The sequence below is a fragment of the Scyliorhinus torazame genome, chromosome 28 (genome assembly GCF_047496885.1).
Source record: "Scyliorhinus torazame isolate Kashiwa2021f chromosome 28, sScyTor2.1, whole genome shotgun sequence".
In the NCBI taxonomy this organism is placed as follows: Eukaryota; Metazoa; Chordata; class Chondrichthyes; order Carcharhiniformes; family Scyliorhinidae; genus Scyliorhinus; species Scyliorhinus torazame.
Window position 1 is genome coordinate 28795076 of NC_092734.1, and position 26045 is coordinate 28821120.

At 47.9% G+C, this 26045-nt stretch overlaps 1 protein-coding gene across 2 annotated transcripts in view; it reads left to right on the forward strand.

Moving 5' to 3' along the window:
* The window catches only part of antxr1d (ANTXR cell adhesion molecule 1d), a 204037-nt gene that overhangs the window by 101994 nt on the left and 75998 nt on the right, over window positions 1–26045 (forward strand). Inside the window, exon 18 of one of the 2 annotated variants that reach the window (XM_072491756.1) lies at window positions 1865–6677. The exons of the other annotated variant lie outside the window; for it this stretch is intronic. Coding sequence (XP_072347857.1) covers window positions 1865–2101 — 237 coding nt within the window. The 3' untranslated portion in view covers window positions 2102–6677. Of the gene's footprint in view, window positions 1–1864; window positions 6678–26045 lie in introns of those variants that run through there. 2 annotated transcript variants of the gene reach the window in all.

Sequence of the window (26045 nt, forward strand, 5' to 3'; positions counted from 1 at the left end):
TAAATGAAACCAAAATTTTACACCACTGTAGATGTGGTCCGGAATTCTCTGGTCGTCGGGATTCTCTTTTCCCGCTGGTGGCGCAGTCCCGTCCGCGGGTTTCCCGTGGGGCGGCTTCAATGGGAAATCCCATTGAGGAGCAGCAGGAATGGAGATTCTTCGACCCCCCCGCCGGGCTGGAGAATCGCGGGGTGGGGGGGGGGCCGCCAACCGGCGCGATTCCTGCCCCCGCCGAATATCCAGTGCCGGAGAATTCGGCAACCGGCGGGGGCGGGATTCACGCCTGCCCCCGGCGATTCTCCGACCCGGCGGGGGGGTCGAAGAATCTCGCCCCAGATCAGCAGACACATGGGAACACCGTCGCCTGGAAGTTGCCGTCAAAGTCACTCACCATCCTGACTTGGATGACATCAACGTTCCTTCACTGTCCTTATAATTATTTGCCCTTTTTATATAAACATAATTTACCAAGTTCTTGGAGCATACTAGCAGTTGGGTTTACAATGATATAACAAACGTGGTCAAAAACAGGATAAAATCCTCACATAAAATTGAAACTGGGACTTACAAAGGCAGGAAACTGCGTGCTCACCTATCACCCATGTGACCTAGTTCAGCCCTGATCCTAAAAGCCTCGTCCTTGCTTTCAAATCTCTCTACAGCCTCATCCTTTTCGATCGCTGTAACCTCCTCCAGCCTGAGATCTCTTAAACGTCTCCAAATCTGGCTTCGGTTGCCAAGGTCCTAAGTTATGGAATTCCCTCCCTAAATCTCTCACTCTGTCTCCATACCTTTCCTTCTTTCAATAATATAATCCTTATTAGTGTCACAAGTAGGCTTACATTAACACTGCAATGAAGTTACTGTGAAAAGCCCCTAGTCGCCACATTCCGGCTCCTGTTCGGGTACACAGAGGGAGAATTCAGAATGTCCAATTCACCGAACAAGGACGTTTTCGGGACTTGTGGGAGGTAACCGGAGCACCCGGAGGAAACCCACGCAGACACGGGGAGAATGTGCAGACTCCGCCCAGACAGTGACCCAAACCAGGAATCGAATTGGCTCCCTGGCGGAGTGAAGCAACAGTGCTAACTGCTACCATGCTGTAAAGCTACGCCTTTGACCAATCTTTTGGTCATTTGACTAATGTTTCCTCGCTGTCAACATTTCTTTGACAATGTTTGTATAATGCTGTGGAATGTTTTATTATGTTAAATGTGCTATATGAATGCATATTGGTGTTCTGGAAGACTTTCATTAACCTCCGAGTTTAGAAGACGCTCACTAATACTCCAGATTAATTTTATGATTCGTTGCATCGCCTACATTTCTCACTTTATATTCTTGAATTGTAGTCATTTATTGGTATCCATTGTGTCTCTTTTGCACATAAATATTGGACTGGATTTTCCGGCCATTCCCACCGGCGGCAAGTCCCCTAGTGGTGAAGGTTGCGAACAACCAGAAACCCATTGACAATGGCAGCCAATGGCGGGCTGTTTCCCCCACCGTCATGGAGGGAGGGGTGGAAGTCCCACCCAATGTGATGTATTAAAAAAAGGAACTAAACCAATGTTGTATCCAAAACAGCAAATTTACTGAAAACGAAACCTTGCTGAGAGTGACCCTATACAGAAACAAAATTGGCCTTGAAAAGAAGCCTAGATAGGAATAAAAATAAATCTAAACTAAACTTTATACGCTGGTTGAAAAAAATCTGCGAGCAGTAGTTGCAAGTAATAATGGTGTGAACGAAAAACAAATTCCACTGCTGTGCGCCATTTTTCCCTTTCTCATCTTCACCTAGGGTACAGGAATGAACACGTGCAGATTATGATTTTGTTACTTCTCTTTTCCACACTAGGGCCGCTGCATTAACTTCACCAGGGTGAAAGAAAACGAACCCCCCCCTCCGCTATGCAACGCTCCTGCTTTGCACGTGCAACAGTCTCACAATGAATACATCCCCCTAACCTGTGAACTTCCCAGTCCTCCGGTTCTGCCAGCCAGGTCGTGTGTGAGGAGTCCGCCCCCCGGGCCGCCACCATCGCGTGCACCCCCTCCCTCACGACCTCCCCCTCGCCCTGCGGTAAGAACCTGACCTCCCCAGGACTCACATCGGCGACAAGAACATTGCGGAGAAGAAAGAAAAGACCAGGCCAAAAAGGAGAATACTACTGGACCTCGAACCAAAATATTTATTGAATTTCTGGGTTTCCTTGAAAGGGTAAAATCTGTTGCTGTGCAGCAAGTTTCCACCCGGAAATCCCAAATCAGTAGAACCTCTCTGTGGAGTGGAAGATAATATTGTGTCCACCTAATGTACTATCCATGTGTTTGAATTCTGGATAATTATCAGATTGATTTTGAGTTACAACAAACCCTGAATTTTTCTCTTTTGAAAATTGAATACACAGGTCAGAATTTGCATTGTTGTCAAAGGTTAAAAATATCGTTGAAGGGTCTATATTTCAATTGCACTAACCCCGTCTGCTTTTGATGCTCAAGTGTGCATTCTGTTGACGCTGATACTGATTGTTTCGATCAGCATTGGGACCTTGAATTTCCTGCAGACTCGAGGCCTGGAGGTGGCGCCCGCAATTATGGCCATTTCTGAATGCTTTTGCCAACATCCTCTTGCGTTCAAATTCCCTGCCAACCTCATTACATCAAAGTAAAGATGGGCACTAATTGAGCATCACACCTCGTATTCTTCTAACAATGAAATGAATGTTTCAACTCATTTAAGTCATCATTCACGCAGAGTAGCTGTAGCGGGTTTAAGAACCTGTAATTGGGAAAGCGTTTCAATTGGTATCGTCGTTTACAGCGGCGTCATAAAAATCTAGTCGAGGAAACAAAAATACGCAGCGGGTCTCAGCGAGCATAAACCTTTTTTAAAAGTTTAAAGAAATTGCAATTAAATGCCTTAAAAATTACTTAACTTCCTGCTGCCCCTGGAAATCTGGGCCGGAATTCTCCGACCGTTGGCATTCTTTGTTCCCACCGGCAGAAGCGCATCCCCGACCTGCCGGCGTCCCGGTACCGTAGGAGCAGAGAACCCTGCCGCCAGCGAACGGCGCGGCGCCGAGAACCACGCGGCTGGGGGTCCGGAGAATCCCGCCCCTGGCCAGAATTTGAAGAAAGCCTCCGAGGGAATTTGGAACTAGAGGAAGCTGGCACAGCTCTCCCAATTTCTTAGGCTGCATATTTGCTTTACGCTGTGATTGTGCAAGTCCCAGGGTGCAAATACGCAGTAAATTCTAGGACAGAATGTATATTTCGGAACAGTATTTTGCAGGCTAAATTAAGTGATATTATTCAGGGTTGTTCAATGTTTGCCATGCGCTTCAGAATGCGAGATGATAGCAGCGTCTAGGTAACTAGGTTCTTCTTCAGTTTAAAGATAAATGTTCTGACAAACTGAAGCCACAGCTAGCGAAGAGGCTCCCATACATAATTAATGTAATTAAGGCCAAAGGCTAGTTGACCTGTGAGACGACGCTTTAAAGTTGCTGGTTGATGCTATTTGACAATGATTGACCCCGTAATTGATTAATTCACAGAACTTTGGGCTGTGATTTCACTTATACTTGAGCTCTTTTGTATACGGTTAGTGACCCTAAACTGTGCTCTGCCTAAACAAAGGCCCTGATCTCCAGCATCATTCTTGCTAGCCTTGAATTTTAAAGCGTTGCAGAGGGGACTTTGTTGCGTTATGTGCAGGTTGTGACCCAAGTTATTCTGTTCTTCAAACACGTATAGTTGAACTTGCTCTTCTTATACAATTTATTAGCTAGCTACCAAACAGCAGGGTGTTCTTTATGCCAAGATCTGCATTATAGTTTTAACTGCAGATAATAGCTCATAGAAAACATTTAAGAGTTTAATTCGGTTTTGGAAATGCTTGCCTGCTGAATGTTAAGCACTTTATAGGTACTTCAGTGTAAATATTAAGAGGCCAGATCCTTTTCCAGACCACATCAAATTATATAATTCTGGTTATGTACTTTATTCCTTACAAATTAGATGTACCTTTTTGCTTCAGGGCACAGGTACATTTTGGTGAGTCATACAATGTCTACTGTAGTGTTTTATAAACAGATGAGATACATAAATCCCATACTGCTAAAGAAAATATTGTACGGTTTTGTGATATTAGAGAAAAAAAATCAAGTTTTACTGCAGGACAGTTAAATATTAATTTACTAAACTGTGGTCTAGGTGTAGGTACTTGAATCTAAGTAAAGGCGGCCACTAAATCTTTTAGGATGATAGATTAATGCAGTAATAAATAATCGAGCAAGCATCATTGAGCTTGAGTAGTAGATGGATATTTTGCTTTGCTAACATGTTGTATGTAACAAATACACTTAACTCCCTCTTATTAACTAACTATTAATGACTTGTAATCTTGTTTGACATTGGCTACCTGACGGATAGACTGGAGGCATCATTTGGTGAGCAAGCTGTGTAATTATAAATTGAATTATAGCTCCAGAATGGCAAAGTGAAACGCCTCAACATGTCACTGGCGTAGCTGCACAACTTAACAGAATCATCGTGACGAAAACCGGAATTCTCTCTTAAGTCGACGAATCTCTCTCTACCCTAGCCCCACCGGGTTTACGTTTTCCAAACCTCTCCCAAAGGAATTAAAATAACCTCGACACTTTTTTTGTGTTGTAACGAAGGCCATTAGTTCCAATTCAAGCGCACAAAAGAAATCCAAGAGGTGCACACAACGCCGCACCGACATTGTGCACGATTGAAAGGTTATTATCCCTCTCGAGCAGTGGCAGCCTGCATCGCAGAGACTTGCTCTGAAAAATGGCTCTCAAATTTAAAATGACATTGCCTGATGACGTTTATTTTCTCACGTGAAAGCCCAATTTTCTGTCAACATTTTAATTTAGGAAGTATGCTTTCAACAATCTCCGCAAAGGACATTACACTGAAGAGCAGGGAACAAACACTATCTGACCTGGAGCTGTTCAACTCTGTCAGTTAGAACGTCTTAAAGCTGTTACATGCCGTAAGCAGCGATTCGATTATCAGACCTTTTCCAGTTTGGTTTTTTAACAGTTTTGTTCCCCAATATCTTTAATTGACTTAATAGCCTTCATAATGTTTTTTTTTTTTTAATTTTAGCGTACACAATTAATTTCTTCCAATTAAGGGGCAATTTAGCATGGCCAATCCACTTTCCCTGCACATCTTTGGGTTGTGGGGGCGAAACCCACGCAAACAAGGGGAGAATGTGCAAACTCCACACAGACAGTGCCGGGATCGAACCTGGGACCTCGGCATCGTGAGGCAGCAGTGCTAACCACTGCGTCACCGTGCTGCCCTGCCTGCGTAATGTTAACAAAATTGCCACTTTGGAATCAGGACTGGGATCGGGTTAAGTTACCCTCTCATGATTTCAGTGTATCAGCACAGTAGCCTGCATTATTTTTAAATAACAACGTATAGGTTTTCTGGACAAGTCATTGGAAATCAGAATGAAAACTGTTGGAAATACGCATCTGGTTACTCAGCATCAGGAAAGAAAGATATGTAAATATTTTGGGTGGGACCTTTCGACTGATGACCGTGCTGTGCACTTCGAGCACTTTCTGTTTTGTTCCTAAAGGAAAACAAACACTTACTTTAAAATTCCCTCAAGGAATGTGTTAGTTTGGTCACATTTAAGGTACAGATCACCTTTCAGGGGTACGGGACATACAGTTGCAAATGTGTCATAAAAATGGAAAATTTGTAATGCTTTTAGCATGGTTGAGGATCCTTACTAATGAACTCTAAGTTTGTATGTATGTTACATCGTAGTGGTGGTGTGTTACGGTTCACTCAGGGTTTCTGACTTGCTACGGCAACATGGCAACATCCACTTCCGTTCCGTGCCTGCAGTGATAGTAGAGGCTTCAACTTTCTTTCCATCCCATGGCGGACCAGGAATCTCTCCTGCTCTTTGCGCCCACAATTGGCCTGCGTTGAAAGGATTTTTCATGTTGATACGCTACCTGTTTGGCCGCTCGCGTTCTGAACGTTGCTTCCCAGACCATTAGCTCCGGGCGTGGGACTCGAACCTTCTACGCAGCAACAGAGATGCTATCCATTGCACCACAGGACTACTTCCCATGTAACATCTACAGCATTTGGTCAGCACAAGTGGATAGCACTGTGGCTTCACAGCGCCAGGGTTCCAGGTTCGATTCCCCGCAGGGTCACTGTGCGGAGTCTGCATGTTCTCCCCGTGTCTGCATGGGTTTCCTCCGGGTGCTCCGGCTTCCTCCCACAGTCCAAAGGCGTGCAGGTTAGGTGGATTGGCCGTGATAAATTGCCCTTAATGACCAAAAAAAGGTTAGATGGGATTATTGGGTTACGGGGATAGGGTGGAAGTGAGGGCTTCAGTGGGTCGGTGAAGACTCGATGGGCTGAATGGCCTCCTGCGCTGTATTTTCCAAGTTCATATAAATGTTACCGCTGTACAAAACAAAAACCACGGTTGCTAAAATGCCAAAATTATGTCTCACTGTCAATCTTTTTCAATCTGTATCATGAGCATTGACATCAACCTGTTACAATTGGTTGTGCTCTCTGATGTTGACTATGTACTTTTCCCTTTGGTCTGTAATGTTAATATCACTAATAAACTGCAATTCTTTTACATAAAATTACTAACCGTTGTTTTTGCTAAAAGGGATATAATTAACCAATCAACTACAGGTTATCTTTCGACTACAGAATCTCAGAATTGTTACAACGCAGAAGGACGCCATTCAGCTCATCAAGGCCGTCTAGCCTCCTCCCTGTACCGCCGCAGAATGTTTCTTTTCAAATGATCTAATGTCCTCTCGACTGCCTCAATTGAACCTGCTCCCACCACGCTGTCGGGCAGTGTAACCAGACCCCAACGTGAAATAGTTCTTTCTTTGTTTTTACTTCTTTTGCCAATTACTTTAAACCGGTGTCCTCTTGGTTCTCGATCCTTTCGTGTGTGGGGACAGCTTCTCCCTCCCTACTCTGTCCAGACCCCCCTCATGATTTTGAATATCTTTGTCAAATCTTCTCTCCGTCTTCTCTTGTCGCGCTATCGGTCGCTAGCGGGATCTTCCAGTCCCGCTGATGTCTACAGGGTTTTGCATGGCTTGCACCCTCTACTGGGAAGCGGGGGGGGGGGGTCACCATCAACAGGACGGGAAGATCCTGCAGGCAGGAAGGTCCAGAAAATTCCAGCCCCATGTGTATATATTTTTCATTTTTTTTTAAATTTAGAGTACCCAATTCATTTTTTCCAAATTAAGGGACAATTTAGCGTGTCCAATCCACCTACCCTGCACATCTTTTGGGTTGTGGGGGCGAAACCCATGGGGGTAATGTGCAAACTCCACAAGGACAGTGACCCAGAACCGGGATCGAACCTTGGACCTCGGCGCCGTGAAGCAGCAGTGCTAACCACTGCGCCACCGTGCTGCCCATTTTTGTCCTGAGCTTCTTAGCTACTGGTCCAATTTTGGAGGAGGAAGTGACATGTTACAAATGGATTTTCATTCATTAAAACTAGCACTGTTGGCTATTTTTTTTTTTAGCCAGCCTGAAACCAGAACAGTAATAGACGCGTTGCCCCTGATGTCTTTCATTCAAAACTAAACGGGTAGACACTGTATGCTAAGGGTTAAAACCGTGTGCTCCAGTTTCCTCCCACGGTCCAAAGTTGCGCAGGTTAGGTGGATTGAACATGCTAAACTCGCTGCTCGGTGTCCAAATATGTGCAGGTTAGGTGGGGCTATGGGGATAGGGCAGGGGGGGAGCGGGCCGCGGTAGGGTGTTCTTTTAGAGGGTGAACACAGGCCCGCTTGGCCAAATTGCTGCCATCTGCACTAGGGATTCTATTCTATGGAACACAGCCTGTGTATCACCTGTTTGATCCCATACGCTGACACTAAAATCGTCTTCCATTTCCAAAGTCGCACATTTTAATTGCAACATGAGCAGCTTCTTCCTGTTACATTGATGTGACATGGATCAAAACATTACAGATTAACTGGCATATGTATACAAAATGCAAACAGATCAGGATCCTAGTACCATAGATTGCAGAAAATAAAAGGACCCCATATTTTTCAGCCCCGAAAATCATGCCTTAGCATATATCCAGCGTATAAGTCAACTCCCCCACCTCCCTGTTTAGCTCTTGCAAAAATCTTTGCATTGGTCATCAGCCTCAACTTTCATCCCAGAGAAGCATAAGAATCCATACAGTGCAGCTGGAGGCCATTCGGCCCATCAAATCTGCATCGACCCTCTGAAAGAGCACCCTACCTCGGCCGGTTCCCTCCGCCCTATGCCCGTAACACTGTCTAACCTGCACATATTTGGACTGTGGAAGGAAACCCACGCAGGCACGGGGAGAACGTGCAAACTCTACACAGTCACTGGCCCCGAGTTGCTGTCAGTGTGGAGTTTGCACATTCTCCCCTTGTCTGCGTGGGTCTCACCCCCACAACCCAAAGATGTGCAGGGTAGGTTTGCAATCCAATTGGCCAAGATAAATTGCCCCTTAATTGGAAAAATAAAATAATTGGATACTCTAAATGTATTTTAAAAACAGCTGTGCTGCAGCGAGGGAATTCAGTGTTAGTGAAAAACTAAGGAAGGCCATGAAGACTATGGGCTGGATTCTCCGCACCCCGATGCCAAAATCGCGTCCGGCGCTGGGGCGGAGAATCCATTTCCGCGCACGTAATTGGGACTATCTGCATAGTCTCCAGATTCGAGGGGCTTCACACGCACTGGTCACTTGTTGACCGCTTCTGGTTGGTGGGCGAGGTTGTTCTGCTTGCCTCAGCTTTGGCAAACATCACCTCACCTCTGTTCCAGTATGTACAACTCCTGTCCTTTGAGGCCACAGTTTATACCACAGCGTGGGGACATAGTCCCTGAAACCGAGAATCCAGCCCCAAATGTGTCATCAGAACATCGCCTCATTTTAGGAAGGATGTGGAAGCTTTGGAAAAGGTGCAAAGATGATTTACCAGGATGTTGCCTGGAATGGAGAGTAGGTCTTACGAGGAAAGGTTGAGGGTGCTAGGCCTTTTCTCATTAGAACGGAGAAGGATGAGGGGCGACTTGATAGAGGTTTATAAGATGATCAGGGGAATAGATAGAGTAGACAGAGACTTTTTCCCCGGGTGGAACAAACCATTACAAGGGGACATAAATTTAAGGTGGAAGATATAGGAGGGATATCAGAGGTAGGTTCTTTACCCAGAGAGTAGTGGGGGACATGGAATGCACTGCCTGTGGAAGTAGTTGAGTCGGGAACATTAGGGACCTTCAAGCAGCTATTGGATAGGTACATGGATTAAGGTAAAATGATATAGTGTAGATTTATTTGTTCTCAAGGGCAGCACGGTAGTATTGTGGATAGCACAATTGCTTCACAGCTCCAGGGTCCCAGGTTCGATTCCGGCTTGGGTCACTGTCTGTGCGGAGTCTGCACGTCCTCCCCGTGTCTGCGTGGGCTTCCTCCGGGTGCTCCGGTTTCCTCCCACAGTCCAAAGATGTGCGGGTTAGGTGAATTGGCCAATGATAAATTGCCCTTAATGTCCAAATTGCCCTTGGTGTTGGGTGGAGGTGTTGAGTTTGGGTAGGGTGCTCTTTCCAGGAGCCGGTGCAGACTCAAAGGGCCGAATGGCCTCCTTCTGCACTGTAAATTCAATGATAATCTATGATTAATCTAGGACTAAGGTTCGGCACAACATCGTATGCCGAAGGGCCTGTTCTGTGCTGTATTTTCTATGTTTAGAACAGGGTCCAGCCACTGGCCTCATCTAGCGAATCGGAATGGGTCCTTTGAAAATCGTTGGAATGGATACATTGTCATGCGCACTTAAGTGGATCGAATAAAACACTTGAACCCAACAGAAATTTGTGTAGCTATTTTATGGAGCAAAACAGTGTTATCATCCCTTTGGGAAACAAACACAAGCAAGTTTACTAAATGAATCCCAGACTAAGATTGTCAATAGGATTCCACCTTTTGAGGCTTTTACTTGAACATGAATCAGAAATTACTGCGGATGCTGGAATCTGAAACAAAAACAGAAAAAGCTGGACAATCTCCGCAGGTCCGACAGCCTCTGTGCAGAGAGAACGGAGCTAACGTTTAGAGTCTGGATGACTATCAAAGCTATGACAAAGGGTCATCCAGATTCGAAACATTATATCCAATGTCTGTGGAGCCTGACTGGGAGGCATGGGTGTGAGGGAGTGAGTCTGGGTTACTGAAAGGGAGCGCGAGTAGGTTTCTGCAGAGTGAAGAATGGGCTGTGTCGGAGAATACTGGGACGGTCAGAGGCTGGGACTTGTCACCTGAGTGTTAAGCTACTCGCCTTTACCACCCTCCTGAGGTACTCGAACTCTGGTGCATAGTCTCCAGATTCGAGGGGCTTCACACGCACTGGTCACTTCCTTGATAGCTTCTGGTTGGTGGGCGAGGTTGTTCTCCTTGCCTCAGCTTTGGCAAACACCGCCTCACCTCTTCCAGTATGTACAACTCTTGTCCTTTGGCACCACCATTCTCATTATCCCTCCATTTGTGGCTGTTTCCTGGATTAATGCCACTGATCTGCATGCAGACATCCCCGAGGTCACTTCCCACCTGAACATTAACTGAGTAAACTCCCCCCCCCCCCCTTCTCATGAAGGCCGAAGGGTTTGTCGTGCCTTAAAGCACCTCTTTCACTGGAAAGACGGAGGCTGAGGAGAGGTCTACAAAATAATGAGAGGCATAGACAGTCGGAGACTTTTTCCAAGGGTGGAAGTGACAATTACAAGGGGGCACAGGTTCAAGGTGAGAGGGGGAAAGTTTAAGGGAGATGTGTGGGGTCAGTTTTTCACACGGAACCCGGTGCCTGGAACGTGCTGCCAGAGGATGTGGTGGAATCGGGCACATTAGCAACACTTAAGAGGCATCTGGATGGGTACATGAAAGGGGAGGAAATAGAGGGATACGGACCGAGTAAGGGCAGAGGTTTTGTTTTTAGTTTTGGCATCATGATCAGCACAGGCTTGGAGGGCAGAAGGGCCTGTTCCTGTGCTGTACTTTTCTTTGTTTATTTTTTCCACAAAAGTAAACCCTTCCGTCTGCTGAAAGCCTCTCGACCTGTCCCATTTGTTGCTTCGTTCAATGGGGATGGGGGCAAAAGTGGCAGCCCCCCCCCCCACTGGCAAACTAAGTGGTTGGCACATGCCTGTTATGCAAACAATACTGCGGACTCCTTGATGTGGCAGATGTCTCCTGGTGGCTTGGAAGGATCCAGCTGCAGAAAAGCTTCACGCTGTTGACTGGAAGCTTGACATGGTCCAGATGTGGCATCCAGATCATCGGCGCTACTGTCTTGTGAGGCTGAGTCAACAACATCCGGCCTCTTCTGGCATAGAATGTTACAGCACATCAGCTCTCTGTCCCATGTTTAAGCTTCACATTGGCCTCATCCAATCTTACTTTATCTCACACCATCTCCATGTCCTTCCATTCTTTCTCATACACATGCTTATCTATCACCCAGCTAAATATGTGGTGCGGTTTAGTACAGTCCAGTCGCTTACAGTATCTGGGTCTGTCTGGCTCAGACTCTTAGGATTCGGGCATGACCAGACAAAACTGCTGGACACACTGACAGCAGGGGCCAAAAGAATTGTTTATCCCTGCATTTGTTAACCCTCCACAAACTCTTGCTCCTTGCATGAATTATGCAGTGGGTTCAGAACGCAAATCTTTATTTTTTAAATTACATTCCCCCTTTAAGAGCCTAGTTTATCAACCAAATCCCATCACTCTTTTTCACCCAGTTCCCCGACAACCACACCTTGGTCTGAAATACATGCCTCGACTTTTATACTCTGGTTGCCAACGCTCCAGGTTTGGACCTGGAGTCCCCAGGAATAGAAGATCAATCTCCAGAACACTGCTGTGTGCGACCCCGGAGAAAAGTCATCGGGACTTTAAAAGTTAACTTTCTTTGAAAGTTTTTCTTTGCCGGATATAAAAATATTGAAAGCGGGTTGAAAAAAAAAAATGTTTGGTTGACGGTCAGGCATCATCCAATTGGGGAGTGAGTTTTTACGGTGTCGGAAGGCCGCATGTCACACAGATGGCTGGGCTGGCGTTTATTGCCCTTCCCTGAGGGCATTTAAGAGTCAAGCACATTGCTGGAGTCACCTGTAGGCCAGACCAGGTCAGGACAACAGATTTCCTTCCCTCAAGGACATTAGTGAAGTTTTTAACGACAATCGGCTGTGGTTTCACGGTGACCTTTAGACTATTAATTCCAGATTTTTATTGAATTCAAATATCACCATCTGCCATGGCGGGATTTGAACCCCGGTCCCAAGCGCATGTCTCTGGGTCTCTGGACGACTAGTCCAGCGGCAATACCACTACACCGCTGCCTCCCCGTGGGTGCCTGTCATGTGATGAAACTCCCAGGAATATATTTAATCACAGTTGGTAACCCTAACAGGCATGCACAGTGTGAACGTTTAGGCCAAAACTAAGCCATTGGAACTTAGAGCACCCATGGGCTCACGCAGAGAGTTTTCCAACCTCCATTGTGCACCATGCATCATGGCGGCCTGAAATGGACAGTCTGAGAGTGACCATAATTTAGCCTTTACTCATATTAGGCAGACTTGGTAGGACGTTCTCTAGGTGACATGTTACTGAGACCCTCAGCAGAACTAACAAGGAAGGGTCTCAATGGGCGAAGCTCTCAACTTTACCTGAGATCCCCTCACGATCTGTTCAAAACAATTATAAATAGCTTATGTCTAAAAGAGAAACTGAGCCAGGCTTGATACTCAACCTGCGATGTTAATGGCATTCAGTAAGGGTGACAGGGAGAGTTGGTCCAACTGGCCAAGCCAGCCAATCGCCCTCTTCGTCGATCCCTCTCCAGAAACACCCTCCTCGCCTGCAGTCCCTTTCCCGCCCACTCAAACCTTGAAACAAGCCCATTCACCTTTTTAAAGAAGGACTTGGGAACAAAAATGGGGAGGTTCTGAAATACATACAGAATTTTCGGTAGCACCGTCATTTTCACCGTCTGCAGCGTCTTGCCAAAGGCACATCCCACCTCCTGGAATCCGGCTTCATTCCCTCCACCAGTAGGGGCCAAGTTCAGTTTATGCAGCTGGGCCCAACTCCGCGCCAACTGCATCCCAGATAGCGAAAGCTCGGCCCCACCATCCAGCCCCCTCTCCTCTCCCCTCGCATTAACTGGGAACACCTCGCTTTTCCCCAGATTTGATTTATACCCCGAAAAGCAGCCAAACTCACCCAGGTTCCCCATGATCCTATCAAAACTCCCAGCCGGGTCCAAAATGTATAATAGAAGGTCATCTGCATACAGAGAAACCCTGTGCTCGACCCCGCCCCACTCAATCCCCCTCCACACCTTAAGCGCCATTGCCAATAGTTCTATCGCCAGGGCAAAAAGCAGCGGGGAGAGCGGGCACCCTTGCTTCGTCCCCCGGTGTAGCCCAAAGTACTCTGAACCAATCCTGTTTGTCCGAACACTAACCTTAGGAGCCTTGTCCAGCAGCCGAACCCAAAGCCCTGCCCAAACCCGAACCGACCCAACACCTCCAACAGATACGCCCATTCAACCCGGTTGAACGCCTTGTCCGCGTCCATTTCCCCCACCACCTCCACCTCCCGACCCTCCGAGGACATCATAATGACATTAAGCAACTTCCGTATATTCGCCGACAGCTGCCTCCCCTTCACGAACACTGCCTGGTCCTCTCCGATCAACCGCGGCACCCAATCCTCTATATAGAATCATAGAATTTACAGTTCAGAAGGAGGCCATTCAGCCCATCGAGGCCACTGGAAAGAGCACCCGCCGTAACCGCGTAACCCCCCTCCTAACCTTTTTTGGATACTAAGGGCAATTTAGCACGGCCAATCCACCTAACCTGCACATCTTTGGACTGTGGGAGGAAACCGGAGCACCCGGAGGAAACCCACGCAGACGTCAACACCTTCACCAACAACGTTGCGGCCACATTCAACAGTGAAATTAGGTGGTATTACTCTGGGTCTTTATCCTTCTTTAAACTGAGTGGTATAGAAACCTGCGACAGCATTGGGGGGGGGGAGGTGGGGTGGAGGAGGGGGAGATCCCCCCCCCTTACCATCAACTCATTGTACACCCCAATGAGCAGACGCCTCAGCTCCAACCCAAACTTCTTTTAAAACTAAACTGGAAACCCACCTGGACTCAGGATCCTCCCCGCCTGCATCAAACCCACACTTCCCTCAGCCCAATCGGGACCCCCCATCCCTGCACCTTCGCCTCTTCAACTCTCGGGCACTTCAACCTGTCCAAGAACCACCGCATCCCTCCGTCCCCCACCGGAGGCTCCGACTCATTCAACTTGCGATAGAAGGCCCCACAAACCACATTCACCCCCTCCGGCTCCAACACCACCATGCCCCTCTCAGCCTGCACCTTTCCAACCTCTCTCACTGCCCCAGCCAGCAGCCCCTTGTCTAACACAAAGAAATCAATCCGGGAGTACACCCAGTGCACATGTGACAAATCGGAAAACTCCTTCACCCTCGGCCTCTCGAACCGCCACAGGTCCCGTTCGCTCCATAAACCCCCAACAACTCGCACACCGTAGCTGACACCTTCAGGGACCTAGAACGTGACCGGTCCAATCTAGGATCCAGAACATATTCCAGCCGCAAAGATGGCTCCGAGAAGACCTGCCCCTCCCCGATTTCGGGACTCTGAAGTGGGCCCCACTGCTCGATGCCAACAAGGAGAGGAGGGGCACCCTCTTCCCCCAATGTAGGCCGCAGACTCAAGCCCACCCGGCTGAACAGCGGCTGAGAGGAGGTGGCAGAGGCAGGCAGTGCTGCCAGCCTCACCCGGAGGTGACGGTTCTTGATCCTGCGGGGTGGGGGTCACTGGTGAAGCCTCTGCCCTGAGAGGGGCAGTGTGCCAGGGAGGGTTCCAGAGGCCACGGTGCAGGCGTTCTCTGGTTGGGGTGAGCCCTGCTGATCCTCTGCAGTGGGGCGGCGCCTCTGAGGAGTGCCAACACCTGCTGGACCCCTGATTGAGCCTGGCCACGCCCATCCCCCTGAAGATGCTGCTGGGGTCTGTGGGTTTCCGGGAGGGAGGGGGGGGGGGGTAGCTGAGGCAGATACTCCTGTCCTGGGGCAGGCTGCAGTGCAGCACCTGATGGAAGTGCAGATGTTGGGAAGTCAACCCAGCGAACGGAATCTAATGTGGGAAAATATGAAGCTGTCTGCCCAGGCAGGAATAAAGCAAAATATTACTTCAATGGAGGGAGACTGTGCAATACTGCAGTACAGAAGGATCTGAGCATCCTTATACATGAATCACAGAGGGTGGTGCAGTGTTTTTCAAACGTTTTTGCCGGAGACCCATATTTACCAACCTTTGCGACCCACGCCAGCCGACCTTCGCGACCCACGCCAGCCGACCTTTGCAACCCACGCCGGCCAACCTTCACGGCCCACGCCAGCCAACCTTCGTGGCCCACGCCAGCCGACCTTTGCAACCCACGCCGGCCAACCTTCACGGCCCACGCCAGCCGACCTTTGGGACCCGACCCGACCAACCTTCACGACCCACGCCAGCCGATCTGCGTGGCCCACGCCAGCCGACCTTTGCAACCCACGCCAGCCGACCTTCGTGGCCCACGCCAGCCGACCTTCACGGCCCACGCCAGCCGACCTTCGCGGCCGATGCCAGCCGACCTTTGGGACCCGACCCGACCGACTTTCGCGACCCACGCCGGCCGACCTTTGCGACCCACGCCGGCTGACCTTCGCGGCCCACCATTTTCTCTTACCTTGTTTACTGCTGACGAAAATGGAGGAAATGGTTTTGGGTCCCTTTGGCCCTCGTACTTGCTCCTCCAATGGCACTGCGCATGCGCATAGTTTTGTGCATGCACACCGATGATCTGGCACGCATGCGCAGTGCGGCCGCATGTTTTATTTACATGTTCGTGGCCATTTTGAAGGCCGCTTGCAGCCGGCGTTATTAAAAGCCGGCTGCTGCGGTTGTTGCGCGCGGATTTGCGCGATCGGGAGTGCCGCAACGGACGGCTACGCGACACTCCCGACACCTGCCCACAACCCAGCCGCGGGTTGCGCCCCCGAGTTGGACAATGCCTGGGTGTGTAGGAACAGCAAGTAATTAGAATGGCAAAATGGAATGTTGCCCTTTAATGTAAGGGTGTGTTGTATAAATGTAGGGAGGCTTTGCTGCAACTTTAGAGGGTACTAGTGAGACCGCATCTAGAGTATTGCTCAGAGTTTTGGTCCCCTTACTTAAGAAGGGATGTCCTCATATTGCAGGCAGTTTACAGAAGGTTCACTGGGCCGATTCCTGGGGCGAGGCCGTTGCCTCATGAACAGGTCGGGTCGATACCCATTGGAGTTTAGAAGAATGAGAGGAGATCTTAGTGAAACATATAAGATTTTGAGGGGGGGGGGAATTGACACAATAGATGCTGAGAGGATGTTCCCCCTCATGGGAGAGTCCAGAACGAGAAGTCACCGTTTATAATTATTGGGCGGAGAATCTCGCGTCAGCCAGACAGAATGCCAAGCTCCGGCGCCTCGACAGCGACATGAATGCGTTCTACACCGCAGGTACTGCAAACACCGTTGGCATATCATTAACGGGCCCGTCCCAGTATTCTCCGGGGCTCCTGGGATGCTCTGCCTTCACCAGGAGGAATTACCGACAGCGAGTTCACTTGTGGTTTGAAAAATATGGAGGCAGGCACAGCGGCTGCTGAGGGAGAGAGCGGAGGTAGGTCACGTCCCCACAGGCGTCACCATGGGCTACATCATAGACCATAGAATATACAGTGCAGAAGGAGGCCATTCGGCCCATCGAGTCTGCACCAACCCTTGGAAAGAGCACCCTACTTTTTTTTTAATTTAGAGTACTCAATTTATTTTTTCCAATTAAGGGGCAATTTAGTGTGGCCAATCCACCTACCCTGCACATCTTTGGGTTGTGGGGGCGAAACCCACGCAGAAACGGGGAGAATGTGCAAACTCCACACGGACAGGGATCGAACCTGGGACCTCGGCGCCGTCAGGCCTAAGTGCTAACCACTGCGCCACTGTGCTGCCCTGAAACCCACTAACCCCACCTAACCTTTTAGACACTAAGGGATAATTGATCATGGCCAGTCCACCGAACCTCATAGAGTCATAGAGGTTTACAGCATGGAAACAGGCCCTTCGGCCCAGCTTGTCCATGCTGCCCAGTTTCTATCACTAAGCTCGTCCCACTTGCCCGCATTTGGCCTATATCCCATCATACCCAGCCTGCCCATATAACTGTCTAACTGCTGATTAAAGGACAAAATCCTACCCGCCTCTACCACTGCCTCTGGCAGCTCGTTCCAGATGCTCACCATCTTTAAAATACAGATGGAGGGTGAGAAGGTAAAATCAAACACTAGTGTTTTGTGCTTAAACAAAGGAGTTAACAATGGGATGAGAGAAGAGCTAGCTAAGGCAGACTGGGAGCAAAGACTTTATGGTGAAACAGTTGAGGAACAGTGGAGAACCTGCCAAGTGATTTTTCACAGTGCTCAGCAAAGGTTTATACCAACAAAAAGGAAGGACGGTAGAAAGAGGGAAAATCAACCGTGGATATCTAAGGAAATAAGGGAGAGTATCAAATTGAAGGAAAAAGCATACAACGTGGCAAAGATTAGTGGGAGACTAGAGGTCTGGGAAATCTTTAGGGGGCAAAAGAAAGATACTAAAAAAGCTATAAAGAAGAGTAAGATAGATTATGAGAGTAAACTTGCTCAGAATATAAAAACAGATAGTAAATGTTTCTACAAATATATAAAACAAAAAAGAGTGGCTAAGGTAAATATTGGTCCTTTAGAGGATGAGAAGGGAGATTTAATAATGGGAGATGAGGAAATGGCTGAGGAACTGAACAGGTTTTTTGGGTGGGTCTTCACAGTGGAAGACACAAATAACATGCCAGTGACTGATGGAAATGAGGCTACGACAGGTGTGGACCTTGAGAGGATTGTTATCACTAAGGAGGTAGTGATGGGCAAGCTAATGGGGCAGAAGGTAGACAAGTCTCCTGGCCCTGATGGAATGCATCCCAGAGTGCTAAAAGAGGTGGCTAGGGAAATTGCAAATGCACTAGTGATCAATTTACCAACATTCACTAGACTCTGGGGTGGTCCCGGCGGATTGGAAATTAGCAAACGTGACACCACTGTTTAAAAAAGGAGGTAGGCAGAAAGTGGGTAATTATAGGCCAGTGAGCTTAACTTCGGTAGTAGGGAAGATGCTGGAATCTATCATCAAGGAAGAAATAGCGAGGCATCTGGATGGAAATTGTCCCATTGGGCAGACGCAGCATGGGTTCAAAAAGGGCAGGTCGTGCCTAACTAATTTAGTGGAATTTTTTGAGGACATTACCCGTGCGGTAGATAACAGGGAGCCAATGGATGTGGTATATCTGGATTTCCAGAAAGCCTTTGACAAGGTGCCACACAAAAGGTTGCTGCATAAGATAAAAATGCATGGCATTCAGGGGAAAGTAGTAGCATGGATAGAGGATTGGTTAATTAATAGAAAGCAAAGAGTGGGGATTAATGGGTGTTTCTCTGGTTGGCAATCAGTAGCTAGTGGTGTCCCTCAGGGATCAGTGTTGGGCCCACGATTGTTCATAATTTACATAGATGATTTGGAGTTGGGGACCAAGGGCAATGTGTCCAAGTTTGAGACGACACTAAGATGAGTGGTAAAGCAAAAAGTGCAGAGGATATTGGAAGTCTGCAGAGGGATTTGGATAGGCTAAGTGAATGGGCTAGGGTCTGGCAGATGGAATACAATGTTGACAAATGTGAGGTTCAGTCGCAAAAAGTTGGTTTACAGGTGCAACTGGTGATTAAGAAGGCAAATGGAATTGTGTCCTTCATTGCTAGAGGGATGGAGTTTAAGACTAGGGAGATTATGCTGCAATTGTATAAGGTGTTAGTGAGGCCACACCTGGAGCATTGTGTTCAGTTTTGGTCTCCTTACTTGAGAAAGGACGTACTGGCACTGGAGGGTGTGCAGAGGAGATTCACTAGGTTAATCCCGGAGCTGAAGGGGTTGGATTACAAGGAGAGGTTGAGTAGACTGGGACTGTACTCATTGGAATTTAGAAGGATGAGGGGGGATCTTATAGAAACATATAAAATTATGAAGGGAATAGATAGGATAGATGCGGGCAGGTTGTTTCCACTGGCGGGTGAAAGCAGAACTAGGGTGCATAGCCTTAAAATAAGGAGAAGTAGATTTAGGACTGAGTTTAGGAGGAACTTCTTCACCCAAAGGGTTGTGAATCTATGGAATTCCTTGCCCAGTGAAGCAGTAGAGGCTCCTTCATTAAATGTTTTTAAGATAAAGATAGATAGTTTTTTGTAGAATAAAGGGTTTAAGGATTATGGTGTTCGGGCCGGAAAGTGGAGCTGAGTCCACAAAAGATCAGCCATGATCTCATTGAATGGTGGAGCAGGCTCGAGGGGCCAGATGGCCTACTCCTGCTCCTAGTTCTTATGTTCTGTGTGAAAAAATTTCCCCTCTGGTCTCTTTCGTATCTCTCCCCTCTCACCTTAAACCTATGCCCTCTAGTTCTAGACTCCTCTACCTTTGGGAAAAGATGTTGACTATCTATCTTATTTATGCTCCTGCACATCTTTGGACTTTGGGAGGAAACCGGAGCACCCGGAGGAAACCCATGCAGACACAGGGAGAACATGCAGACTTCATACCCAAAGGCAGAATTGAACCCAGGAGCCTGAAGCTGTGAGGCAACAGCGCTAACCACTGTGCCGCCGTGCCAGTCCTGATGCTGGCATTGCTAGCTGGGTGGGGGGAGCCGGCATCTGCGGGGGGAGTAGTGGTGGGTGACCAGGGGATGGACCATGGCGTTGGGGGTGATCCCTTTGACTGAGGTGCCCAAGCACGGACATCATTGCCGCAGCCTGCAAAGTAGCAACCTTGCTGCACACCCCACTGACCACCCACAGTAACCCATGGTTGCGCAGAGCGACACCGGCAGTATGGGTGCCCCTTCCCCCCAAGCCGGTGGCCTTTCTGAACCCGCCACCCAGCCATGGTGTGGGTGCTTATGTGGCGCAGGGTGGGGTGTAAGCAGACTGCCAATGGGTAGGGTTCGGTTACCCTCCGGTTGGTGGGGGGGGTGGTTAGGGGTGAGTGGGACAGGGGTTGGTGCCAGGGCATGGTGCTGGTTACTCATCCTGGCCGCCCTGAGGAGGTTGTGCAGTTTTTACCAGCACTGCCGGCCAGTACTGGCAGTGGGGCCCACACGGCGCTCACGGCCTCTGTCTCGGCCTGGTGACGGCTGGCAGCCCTCTTCCCACCCATGGTCCAGGGTGGCCCGCCTCTCCGCCATGGCATCCAGCAGGGTCTCGAGTTCCACATCTACTCTTCGTGCTGCCACTTTTGTTGGCTGGAATGAGTGCGTGGGGAGTGGATTGCTGATATGCTGCTGCAACTTGTCAGCCTCTCGAGTGCCAATCCCACACCCAGCGAATCAGACGCCGTTTTCAATTGGAATTTCACGTGGCACCAGTGCTAACCCATTAACGGATCCTGAACTTCCCCAGGACAGGGCCATAGAACAACATCGATTCAGCCCCAGCATCAGCACTTATTCTCTGAATGGGAGAATCCGGCCAAGGAGCCTCCTATTTACGGCAAATCTGAGGAGAAATTTCTTCCCTCGAGACATCGTTAATCTCGGGATTCTCTACCCAGGCTGGGTCATTGAATATAATCAAGTCTGGGCTAGACAGATTTGCAGGGGGGGGGGGGGGGCGGGGGGGGGTCAAGGGTTACGGAGGCAGGCCGAAAAATGGAGTTGAGTCCACAATGAGCTCAGCCACGGCCTTGTCGAAGAGCAAAGCGGGCTAGAGGGGCCAAATGGCCTCCTCCTGCCCTCCTGCTTCTTACGTTGAATAAAAATTGAGATCTCCCTGCAAGGATTGCACAGGTGAAATGTTTAATTGGGTCGGGGAGGGAGGTAGGAGGTGGCTGGATCAACTGGATTTATTTTTGTTAAGTCCGATTTTAATGAAGACGATTGTGAGGAACTTCCTTCCTTTGCTTCATGTGGTTATCCAGACAGTCCGGAAGTCAGGAGAGGGACAAAGACATTCTCCATAGCTTCAGTCCCATCAATCAATTAATTACAATGTACAAGCAGCTTCCGGGCAGACTGAGTGCACAATGCACTTTGATTTGGTTTCATGAACCATTATGGATCCACTTTACGGATATGTTGGCTTTGTCCCAGAGAAATGGGCGATTCTACATACACATTCCTCGTGACTTAGTATGTGTCAGTTCCATTGCACAATATTCCCAGATGCTGTTGTCAACCTTTTGCCACCATTACGTACAAAAGCCGAAAAAGTCTTTACTCAATTCCTTTGCTCCTGCCGTTTCCGCTCCCTTTCCAAATTCTACGTCCTGGTCTTCAACCTGACTCGGAACTAAATTGCGTTCGCCAGCCCTGAAGGGAGAACAGAGATTGAAATATTCTTACACGGGCCGTCAAAGCATCTTTTCCCATTATTGCGCCAAAGAAAGAAATGCTGCCGGTTCCCGAGGAGAACTGTGGTAAATATGTTCTGAGTGCATGTAGCTCGCTCTTATAATTCGCTGGAGATTCCTAACTAAACCCAAGAATTAAATGCAGCCTCCTGGCCATGGTTTCTTTATGGAGCTAACTGGAATTTTATAGGCAGATATTTGACATGCGTGAACATGTTCGCAAATCAGCTGCTTCAGCAGAAGCGAGATTAGGCAGAATTTATTCAAGTTGCAGTTAAAGCTGAGTAGTCTTTACATCAGTACCACTGATATCTATTTCTCAGGGCAATATTCTATGCTTAAAGATAAAATTGTGCATGGATTGCGGGAGGGGATGATCACAATTTCAAAGACAATTTTTCCCACATGCCCAGAAAGTTACTGGCTTTCAGGTCCTTCAACAATTGACGTCCTTTTTCATTACAACTATTTAAGACTTGGCTATTTAACACTTGTTTTTTTAACCCACGAGGAACCAGTGGGAACTGCTCATTCGTCTCACAGTCTCATTGCAATGATAAGCACGTTGCCGTCACCTTTGAAGCCAGAGCACTCCCTCCTGCCCTGGAGCAAAGCCGCCCACAGAGGTCTCTGCTGAGGATTTCCCCCCTTTCCCTGGTGTCATTTTTGCATCTGACGCCACGTCAATCGGTTTGGCAGCCATCCAGCAACAGCGGCGCCATCAAGCGGGATAAGCAGCCAATCAGATTGAAGTATTGGCACAGGCGGCAAACCAGGGAATAAAATGTACTGAATGTGTCACTTTGAATTAAAATTTTACAGAGAGCTAAACAGACGGCTGGGGTGTACTGATGGGATTAAGGTGAAGGCTTAATTATAAACAAACCATACTCTTTTTTTCTAACATAAAAGAGAAATTTGGCATTCCACGACTGTAATTTTTTTTCAGGGATAGAGAGGTTTTTCCTCAGTAATTATGAACTTGGTACAGTATTAAGAACCCAATTACACTTAATTCAACAATGTGTAACTTCTTTAAGAGTTTTTAGAATGAGACAAATACTAAAGAAAGGCAACTTCCCATTAATTCAGTCATTTCTACTGAATTGCGTTGGAGTGAGGTGGGAATTTAACAGTGCCCCATTGGTAAGTTGAGAACCATTGACAGTAAATTCAATCATTCCATGTTTAGCTACCCACGGCCAGACTCTAGATATTGAATGGAATTATTTTTTAAAAATAAATTTAGAATACCCAATACATTTTTTCCAATTAAGGGGCAATTTAGCGTGGTAAATTCACCTAGCCTGCACATCTTTGGGTTGTGGGGGCGAAACCCACACAATCACGGGGAGAACGTGCAAACTCCACACGGACAGTGACCCAGAGCCGGGATCGAACCTGGGACCTCGGTGCCGTGAGGCTGCAGTGCTAACCACTGCGCCACCGCGCTGCCCTTCACGAAGACTTCTCAACCTCGCCCCGTGCCTGAGGTGTGGTGACCTTCCGGCAAAATCACCACCAGACAGCTCTCCCCCTCAAAGGGAAAAGAAGTTGGTGGTCACCTGGGACTATGACCACGTCACTTTTACCACCACAATATCTGGGTCATGTTAGGATCATGTGATTATCATGGCCAGATGAGCTGTTTCCATGTCACAGCAGTCAACCAATAAGCAGTGGTTACCATGGATATAACCATTTAGTGAGAAAGAATAGGGGTTAATGCAGACCAGTTAAAGTTTACCTACATTTACAGCGACAAATTGGTTATCAGACATGAACCAATCAGCTGGATTATCTGCAGCCAATGACATAACCAGAAATAATCATAAACAGATATACAAAGTAAGAAATATTGTTTAATTCCATGATAATCACTATTAACCAGTGTGTTTGTTCAAAAGGGACGCATACCAATATTTCTTTGTGATGATAGTTTTTTTTTTCCTGTTCTCATGTTCTACCGTGTGAAATCTCCTAACTGTTGCCTTTTGCCATGGCAATCTCCGGTTTGAGCTGGGGAGGGAAGGATGGGCTGGTCGTTTGATCCCTCCATACAAATTAACACCTCCCTTTCTCTGATTTACAATCGGTGTTTGCTGAACTACAGCAGTCCTAACATTTCTCCCGTCCTGCCTCGTCCAGCCAGTCCAGAACTATTCTGTCGAAAGGACTCAAAACGTTAACTCAGTTCATCTCTCCACAGATGCTACCAGACCTGCTGAGTTTTGACCAGAATTTCCTGGGTCTATTTCAGCTTTCCAGGCATCCTTTGCAGTATTTTGCTTTATTTAAGAATCATTAGAAGCTGACTTGGAATATTAGCCGCACCTACAGTTTGGACAGTCATGCTTTGACTGTTTTTTAAAATAAATTTAGAGTACCCAATTCAATTTTTTTCCAATTAAGGGGCAATTTAGCGCGGCCAATCCACCTAACTTGCACATCATTGGGTTGCGGGGGCGAAACCCACGCAAACACGGGAAGAATGTGCAAACTCCACACGGACAGTGGCCCAGAGCCAGGATCGAACCTGGGACCTTGGCGCCGTGAGACTGCAGTGCTAACCACTGCACCACCGTGCTGCCCTACTATAGCATTTCAAGTGCTCCTCTAAATACTTCTTAAATGTTGTGAGGGTTCCCGCCTCTACCACCCTTTCAGGCAGCGAGTCCCAGATTCCCACCACCCTCTGGGCGAAAAAGGTTTTGCTCAAATCCTCCCTGAATCTCCTGCCACTTATCTTAAATCTATGCCCCCTGGTTATTGATCCCTCACTAAGGGACTAAATCGCTGGCTTTGAAAGCAGACCAAGGTAGGCCAGCAGCACGGTTCAATTCCCGTACCAGCCTCCCTGAACAGACGCCGGAATGTGGCGACTAGGGGCTTTTCACAGTAACTTCATTTGAAGCCTACTTGTGACAATAAGCGATTTTCATTTTCATTTCATTTCAAGGGGAACATTTCCTTCCTATCCATGCTATCTATGTCCCTCATAATTTTGTACACCTCATGCAGGTCCCCCCTCAGCCTCCTCTGCTCCAAGAAAAGCAACTTCAGCCTAACCAGCCTCCCTTCACAGCTGAAACACTCCAGCCCAGGACACATTCTGGTGAATCTCCTCTGCACCCTCTCCAGTGCAATCACATCCTCCCTATAGTGTGGTGACCAGCACTGCACATATACTCTAGCTGTGGCCTAACGAGCATTTTCTACAGCTCCATCATAACCTCCCTGCTCTTATATTTAATGCCTCGGTTAATAAAGACAATGCTGCCCATCTAACCAGCTCGTCTATATCATCACGTAATCTAAGTATTTCATAATAATAATAATCTTTTTATCATAGTCTTTATTGTCACAAGTAGGCTAACATTAACACTGCAATGAAGTTACTGTGAAAAGCCCCTAGTCGCCACACTCCGCCGCCTGTTCGGGGACACAGAGGGAGAATTTAGAATGTCCGGTTCACCCTCACTATTTACCACATTTACCAATTTTTGTGCCATCTGCGAATTTACTGAGCATACCTCCTACATCCCCATCTAGATAATTAATGTACCCTCCAAACAGCAAGCGACCCAGCACCAATCCCGGTGAACACCACTGGAAACAGACGTCCAGGCACAAAAACAACCTTCGACCATCACCCTCCTGCCACTAAGCCAATTTTGGATCCAATTTCCCTGGATCCCATGAGTTCTTGACTAGTCTCCCATCTGAGAACTTGTCAAAAGATTACTGAAGTCCATGTAGGCGACATCAACTACACTACCCTCATCTACACACCTAGTCACCTCCTTGAAAAATTCAACCATATTTGCCTTTGACAAAGCCATGCTGACTATTCTTTTTTTTTAATAAACATTTTATTGAGGTATTTTTGGTGTAGTAACAACAACAAAATAAACAATATACATGAAACCATAAACATAGTGCAAAAGCCATTTATCTTTCGTACAGGTCCCACCCTTATTGACCCCCTACTCTAATCTAAACTACTCCCACCCCCCCCCCCCCCACCCCTGCTGACGATTAATTTCCCGCAAAGAAGTCGACGAACGGTTGCCACCTCCGGGCGAACCCTGACCCTCTCAAGGCGAACTTGATTTTCTCCAAACAGAGAAAGCTCGCCATGTCAGATAGCCGGGTCTCTGACTTTGGGGGCTTTGAGTCCCTCCAAGCTAATAGTATCCATCTCTGGGCTACCAGGGAAGCAAAGGCCAGAACGTCTGCCTCTTTCTCCGCCTGGATTCCCGGATCTTCCGACACCCCGAAAATCGCCACCTCTGGACTCGGTGCCACCCTTGTTTTTAACACCGTGGACGTGACGTCCGCAAACCCCTGCCAATATCCCCAAAGCTTCGGACAT